Here is a 7761-nt window from a genome sequence, read left to right as displayed (position 1 = left end):
GCACAGCAGAGGTAGGACTGGCAGTCTATCAGGCAGTCGAGGGAGGGGTGGGTGGGAGATATTTGTGGCTGGGATGGTAGAGGAATGCCCAATAAACCACCATATTCCACATGATCTCCTCCAGCCCAGGGACCATGAGGTCCTGTGGTTACACCTATCCCCTTGTGGAGCTCCTCAGAGGGAATGCTAGCAGTATTGCTAAATAACTGGTCAGCTGCTTACACAGGAGAGAGGCTTCAGACTTCACACGTTTGTGAGCTGTCCAAACAGAGCCATTTCCCCAGCCTGCCAGTTGAACAACAAAACCCAAGGTGACTTACACCTGTGCCTGACCCAAACTATACTATGCAAGGCAGATTTCAGCAATAACAACCATAACATAATGAGGGTTGGTCTATGCTTGGGCTGTTCTAAAGCAGTAAGACAAAGAGAGCTCATAATTTAAGTGTCACAAACTGTCTTGGGAAGGTCTGTGTACCAGCTGGACTTAATAATCTAGTGCAGCCGGCTGCCTTCCTCTTCCTTTGTATACAGAAGTTAAAGATGGCCCAAGCAGGTTTAAAATTACAATGCAGCTTTCACTATACCCAAGTACAGATGCCAGGAGGCAGCTTAGATGGTGGTTGGGATCCCAGTGTATCCCAGTCACAGTGTGCTGCTCTTAGCTTGCTGTAGGGTGCAGGAGAAAAGAGAGGAAAGACCTTGTCATCAATTCAAGACAGATGGAAGGTTTATAGAATGAACGAATCTCTCTTTGGTTTCCCGTTCTTCCACTCTGAAAACTGTTCTGAGAGACTTTCTGTAATGGACCTTGTACATCAGCAGAGCTCAATATGGTTTCCAAGACCTGCAAAAAAAGCTCTAGTGATATGGTCAGGGCCTGTCACCCAACCATAAATGCACAAACTTCTCTCAAGGCACTTACCCTCAGTCTTCTACTGCCACTCAATTCCAGCTAGCTACAGTTGGCTATTGCCATCCTGGCTCTGAACAGATCTTTTAGCTATGCACTGGACCAGTGTTCACAACAGACTAGAAGTACAGTTCTTCAATCTTGTTAGCGATCCCAGGGATTCAATAAGAATCCTGGTCTCCAGGGCTGCAAAGCTAATTTGTTGCCTCAGTGACACCCTTCAGCCTCCTGTGTTTCGGTGGAATGGTCTCTACTGACATTCTCATATCTAATTGCACTACTTTAAGTAATAAATATACTAATCCTTTTGCTTAAAAAAAAAAAGGCTTTTAAATGCATTTTCCCTGAACTTTTCCAGTGTATTTCACAATGTTCAAAAAATATTTTCCCAAAAATATATTTTAAAATATTATATATATGAGTAGCGTATGTCAGGCATATTTAGATACACAGTCAAACCAGTTATCACTTTTATCTGTGGGTCTCCCTTTATCAATTAGAAAAAGTCTTCAAGCCTGTGACAGGGCAGGGGCTTAACTGTGTATGTGTAAATATGGGTCAGTGCAGACACATGCATATGTACACATACCTTATGCAAGGTTTAAAAAAAAGACATTTCACAAGTGAGTGAGATTAAAAAAGGTTTTCACAGTGGATCGAATCTCAGATGATACCTAGGGCTCAGGGATCTGTTCCTGCTGAGAGTTTTACAGTTCGTTGAAAGAAGAAACTGCCCTTTGAGCAGAGAGCCTGGGAAATTCAATTCTTGAAGAAGGAACAATAAGCCAAAAGTTAGTTTCCACTATTTCCTGGTCCTTTTCCTTTCACCAAACTTCACACTTTTTCTGGGGGTTCATAGGGGAGCCAGGAGGACAGTGGAAGTGCTCAGAGAACTCTTTGGAATTGGAGACAGTACCAATGACTCGGAAACGCGATGGACTGTGGGGGTCAGTGATGAGTCCTTCGTGGGAGCTCTCTGGGGTGCGAACTGAACACCAGACCTGCAAATGCAAGGCAACAGGACTTAGCTCAAGGGCTTCATTATAGCTGAAAAATGTCTGTCTCCCAGCTATCATGACATATGGAAATCACAGATCTTCTTAGGAGGCATTTGTTACAGGAAACAACAACTATGGATACAAACAAGTTTCCACACAGCTTGAGTCCCAACTTGGTCTCCCTTGTTTACCAGGAACCACACACTGGATCCATACATTACACACACATCTGGAGGATGAACAGCATATTGCAAGTAACCTTATCATTACACCAGCAAAGGGGCCTCTCCCAGAGACTTCTGTAACCTGAAGTTGTTCTATCTGGAGGAGTGTATATCTTACTTTGCTGCAAAATGAGCATTAGACTTGTCAAAATGCATCAGACAGCTGCCTTGTCAAGTCTGTTATCTTGCCTCCTACCTGATCTTTATAGGAAGGCAAGCTTTCCTCATTGACTGTAATGTATCTCTCTCTTCACAATACATCAACACTCATATTTGCTGCACTCCTCTGCCACTTGAGGGGTCAGGAATCAGGACATGCAGCAGAGCCAGCCTCTGGGCAACCTAATGAGTGCAGCTGACCTATATGCCACCTGATTGGTTGGAAAAGTCAGCAGACTGGCTCTTAAGCCTAACAGCAGCAGCAGTTCAGTGGTTGCTCAAAGCACTGGCCCATGACTAAGATAGATCCTGCCTTGCTCCAGTCCTGCTCCTTCCTTCCCTGACTCCAGGTAATCCAGTTTTGACTCTCAGCTTTCGTTCCTGACTCCTGCTCTGACACTAGGCTCTGGCCTCTGGTTCATGATTCCTACTATGACCACTAGGTCTGACTGTCCACATCCCAGTCACTGATATGGGGACTCAGTTCAGGAAAAGGAATGCCCTAGAACTTCGAAGGGAGTTTGGGAGGAGGTGAAGATCGGAGGGGCACTGCTGTAAATTGCATTCCCGCTAACCCAGTAGCTGAAGCCACTGCTATTCCCAGCTCACACAGTGCACCTGGAGACAGAACAAAGGATTGAGGGATGGCAGAGACTCACCTGGGCGAATCCCACAAAGAAGAGCTGGTTGTTGGAGAGGCCAAGCGTTGGCAAAGCCTCCTCATTCCCATTCTTCTTCACCCAATTTTGATAAGCCTGCAGGCAGGAGAGAACAGAGGCTATCCTGCATCAGCAGAGGGACAAAGTGGATGGAGTTAAAGGATCAGAGACACTCTCACTGCCTTGTGGGGGTACGAAATGCTGGTCCAGCTAGCCAGGGGGGCATTAACCCTTAAGGGACTACACCAGTCCAGTCTCCACGGCACATGCTGGCAGGGAGGGAAATGTCAGCATTGCAAGAGTCTCCCCCTGTGCCCACTTTCCATTTGGTCACAGAAAGCACAAAATAAACTTCCCACTAGAGCTGAGCAAATAATTGCCTTTGGTTCAGGGGCTGAAATGAAAAATCTAAAACAAAAATCTTTTCAGGTTGAATGAAATGTTTCATTAAACTCAAAACAACTTTCCCCCCGAATTTTTTGTTGTGGCTAGTTGGGGGGGGGGGGGGGGGCAGGAGCGGCGCCAGGGTTTCTGACGCCCTAGGCGGACGGCCATTTCGCCGCCCCCCGCGGCCCCGGTGGACTTACCACAGTCATGCTGGCGGACGGTCCACTGCTGGAAAGGCTCCGGTGGAGCTGCCGCAGTGATGCTGGTGGGCGGTCCGCTGGTCTAAAGGCTCCGGTGGACCTGCCGCAGGCATGACTGCGGTAGGTCCGCCAGAGCCTTTACACCAGCGCACCGTCCGCTGAAGTGACTGCGGCAGCTCCACCGGAGCCTTTGCAGCAGCGGACCGTCCGCTGGCATCACTGCGGTAAGTCCACCGGACCCGCGTGCCGCCCCCCCCTCGGCAAAATAGCGCCCCCCAAAAATTCTGGCGCCCTAGGCCATTGCCTAGGTCGCCTAAATGGTAGCGCCGGCCCTGGGGGGGTTATTTACCTTTAAAAAAACAAAACCAAAAATCTAGCTCAATTTCCACATGAAGCATCATTTTGAAAGCAGAAGTCAAACTGCTTTGTTTAGAAAACACTGAAATGAACCGATCTGATTCTTTCATTTGTTTATAGCTGAAACTATTTGCCAAATTTGAACTGAATTTGTGAATAATTTTGGTTGACCCAAAACTATTTTTTGACAAATAAAAGATTAATCCTAAAAGTTTTCCCTAGCTCTATCCTTGACACCCAGGATTACATATGGCTTACAGGAAACAAGTCAGAGCTACGCAGGGAGAAACTTGTATCCACTCAAGGCAGACTCATCACCTCCTACCATATTTGCTACATATGCCATTGAAAATGGGAGGATCTGGACAGGAATTAAAGCCTCTTCCAGTTAAAATGGCCAGGTTCTTCCCTTCCTTGAATCTCCTACAAAAGCCCTCTCTTGCACATCCACCCTCTATGGGTAACAGATTGTCAGGTCTACAATTTCCTGGTCCAAGGACAGCAGATCCCAAATCCAAGGATCACCTGAAGACTTATATATGGTTAGGGCCCACCCCCTTCCTCAGAAAGGACACTGCATAAAAAAAGGGCTCAGAATTTTACATTTCCTTAGAGAAATTCACCTTGCCATCACTGTATAACCAGGAATGTCTTTCCAGCCATAGCATCAGGGGAAAGTCTAAGACTACAGAAGGATCCCCACAGCCATGACTGCAATGAGAGATACCAGACGAAGCCTGTGCCTGTACTAGACTCCTACCCGATACGCAGCTTTGAGGCCCCCATTGTCAGCAATGTTCTCTCCCAGAGTGTGTTTGCCATTCACTGCTTCGCCGTTCACGGTGTAGTTGCTGTACTGTTCCACTATGCACTCAGTCTGCTGCTTGAAGGCCTCCACTGAGGAGTTCTTCCACCAAGGGCGTAGATTCCCATCTTTATCATACTCCCGCCCTGCAGAGGAGCAGACCAAGCAAAACACTGCAATTAGAAGATACTTCATCCGAGACGGCCTTTGGCAGAACCAAGCCTGTGTGTGTGAAGTAGGGGTTGTTAGATATTTAGAGCACACAATCTGTGGGCTTGGAGATGCAGTGAGCATATTGGCAATGGCCTGGCCTCTTAAGAGAGAGGAGGAGCGAGTTCTGAGACCTCCTGAACTTACTAATCTTTATTTTATTGCATCACCATAAATCCCACAGGAAGAGATTGCAAACAGCAACCGATCATCACAAAATGCTTTTGGCGTTAGTAAGATACCCCCTGGTGTCAGAGTGCAGGGTGCAAACAGGTGAGCCTGCACTCTGATCACTTGAATAGTAATTCGTTCCCCAGTAGGACGCTGATGGGAGTAATTACTCAATCAGGCTGCTTGGCTGAGCCAAATCCTCATCAGCCCTGGGCTGATAAGAGGCGGTACAGCAAGGAAGTGCAGGAGGAAGGAAGGAAGGGGAGAGGGATGAACAAGGCTAGTTGAGCCTGCCCAGACAGAGGTTTGGAACAAGGAGTCCTTGGTGACCCTCAGGCCCTGGTGAGAGGGCCAAAAGCCAGTTGACTATTATAAACAGGCTGTTGCACAAGGACTGTTGTGAAATTGGTGCAGGGAATGCAAAATAAAAAAGCACAGTGAAGGCACAATCAAAGGAGTCTGTGTAGTTTCTGTGGGGAGAAGGTATGAGAGGGATCACACCTCGTGACACCCTGACTGTCCCATTTTAAGGCCCTCACCATTAATGAGCCATATGTAGGTTTCCTCATTCTGGCAGAAGAGCAGCAAAGAAAAACTCCTCTTGCCTTCTTTCAGCCAGTTAGATTTTTCCACCTCAGAGACTGGGCAGAGTCTCAGATGTCAAACATATTTAGACATTCCGGGCCAGATTTGTACCTGGTGTAGCTCAATGCAGGTCACTGGCATTACATGAGGGATGGCTCTGGCCCATTCTCACAAGACCCACTTTGAGAAGGGCTCTTTGATACAGAGGGCCACCACAGTTTAATTTTGACTCCTGGCACTGGGAGCCTTTCAGTGAAGAGGAAAACAGAGCTCGATCAGGAAGAGGAAGATGGAGAGAAAGCAACAGGGGGTGAGGTGTCTTCAGGCTGCCCACCTTGGTCATCAAAGGCATGAGTCAGCTCATGGCCCACGACGACGCCAATGCCGCCAAAGTTCAGTGCCCTGCGTGAGAGGGACAAAGAGTATGAGGATTCGTGCTTCACTACGGCCATTGCCTACTAATGTCTGCACATATGCCCTGTGACCCGACCCACCAGAGCACTAAGGCAGGGGAATTGGACTAGGAGGCAGCTTTCATTTGGACTATGTAGAGCTGCTCTTCCTTACCTCACTTTTTTTGCTATTCTTGCCTTGGCTTCCCCCTGTGGACAGAAAGAGGCCTAAGGAGACACAGCCCCATGCATGTTGAAATTGTCACGTCTTCCTATTAATGCCAATTACAAAATTAATCTGCTGCACTGCCAACCTCCATTGAACAGCGTGATGGTGTTTTCTGCAAAGGACTAAAGTGCAGAGGGAAATCTGAACGTATCTTTAAAAAGCACCCTTCATGTTCCACTGGGGGCTGCAGATGGTTCCAGCAATGGGACTTAGGAGAAGCTATGAAATGTAGTTGATTACAGAGCCCCTCAGGCTGTTGGACACCCAGACACAAGGATAAATGTACTGTAGATTCTCTAGGCCCCAAATGAGCCACTTTGCAGCTAGCCAGGCATGTTATTTCCATGTTACCATTAGATACAAGACTGTATGAACCCATAATGTTGCATGTCTACCATATGCCAGCATAGAAGTACTAAGTAAGTGAAGGTGTGGCCTCCTTCAGACTGGGAATTTCTGGGGATGGTGCCTCTCCTCAGTTTTTCTGGGTTTCCCTCCATGTTGCACAGACCTGCCACTAGACCACTAGCTTCTACTAGTCTGTCCTACAGCCCTGTATGTCTAGGCAGCCCAATGGACCTGGCCAGAGAGATGCCTTTTCTGATAATGAGGAGGGCGGCACAAGATGGGGAGGGGTCAAAAATGGTTGCAAGTCCTTCATTGTCTCCTTAGGCAAGTGGCTTGACAAGATGGGGAACATTAGACTAACTCCGGGAAAGGTCCAGATCCTGTGCTGAAAGAGCACATGTCCACTGTCCCCGGCAAAGCTGGCAGCTCTGTGTGCACTGGCATCAAGATCCATGCAGCCTCCTAGCATGAGTCTGGCAGAGCAGATGCAATTTCTCTGAGCTCCAGCATTCCTCCCCTGGCTGTTTTCCAGCCCCCAGCTCAGGACAGGACCCTCCTTAGCTACTGACGGTTGTAGACTAGGATACAGAGGTGTGTGAGGCATCCACCGTCTTCCAACCAGGCTGCTGCCATCATAGAGTCCCCGCTCCCCATCCCCCTCCAGCTTAGGGGAGCAGGGTGGAGTGGGGGAAGAACACCGGGAGAGGAGGGCAGCAGATGAGCAAGAGGATGTTCATACTTGGGGGAAGTGCGGGTGTAAAAAGGAGCCTGCAGGATCCCGGCTGGGAACACGATCTCGTTCTTGGTGGGGGAATAGTAGGCGTTCACTGTTGGAGGGGTCATACTCCACCTGCAGGAGACAAAGGGGATTGTCATTACAGCCAGGCTGGAAGGTGCATACCCCCTCACCACACACACACACTAGCACAAGGCACAGGTATTTCCTGGCCTCCCCCATGGTCCCCTGAAGCTTCCTAGGACACCTAGCAACTACAGGAATATATATGGCGATCAGGGCCACAGGCAAGGACTGCAGCATTCACTGCCACAGACCAGGGAACAGGTCAGAGACAAAGAACCACTGAGTCTTCAGCCACAGAAGAAAGCTGCAGCAATACAGATGA

At 48.3% G+C, this 7761-nt stretch overlaps 1 protein-coding gene across 5 annotated transcripts in view; it reads right to left on the bottom strand.

Annotated features, from left to right (window-relative positions):
• Window positions 1–1354: 1354 nt before the first annotated feature.
• Window positions 1355–7761, bottom strand: part of ECE1 (endothelin converting enzyme 1) — a 117782-nt gene continuing 111375 nt past the window's right edge. For 4 of the 5 annotated variants that reach the window (XM_050931215.1, XM_050931216.1, XM_050931217.1 and 1 more), the window contains 5 exons: window positions 7377–7487; window positions 6003–6070; window positions 4658–4848; window positions 2954–3049; window positions 1355–1914 (listed from right to left, as the gene is read on the bottom strand). In XM_050931215.1, the coding sequence (XP_050787172.1) occupies window positions 1738–1914; window positions 2954–3049; window positions 4658–4848; window positions 6003–6070; window positions 7377–7487 (643 nt within the window). In that variant the 3' untranslated portion in view covers window positions 1355–1737. The remainder of the gene's footprint in view (window positions 1915–2953; window positions 3050–4657; window positions 4849–6002; window positions 6071–7376; window positions 7488–7761) is intronic. The other variant, XM_050931218.1, reaches the window with a different exon arrangement.

Source organism: Gopherus flavomarginatus, chromosome 21 (assembly GCF_025201925.1).
Source record: "Gopherus flavomarginatus isolate rGopFla2 chromosome 21, rGopFla2.mat.asm, whole genome shotgun sequence".
NCBI classification, from domain to species: domain Eukaryota; kingdom Metazoa; phylum Chordata; order Testudines; family Testudinidae; genus Gopherus; species Gopherus flavomarginatus.
This window is presented reverse-complemented; position numbering and strand designations above follow the sequence as displayed.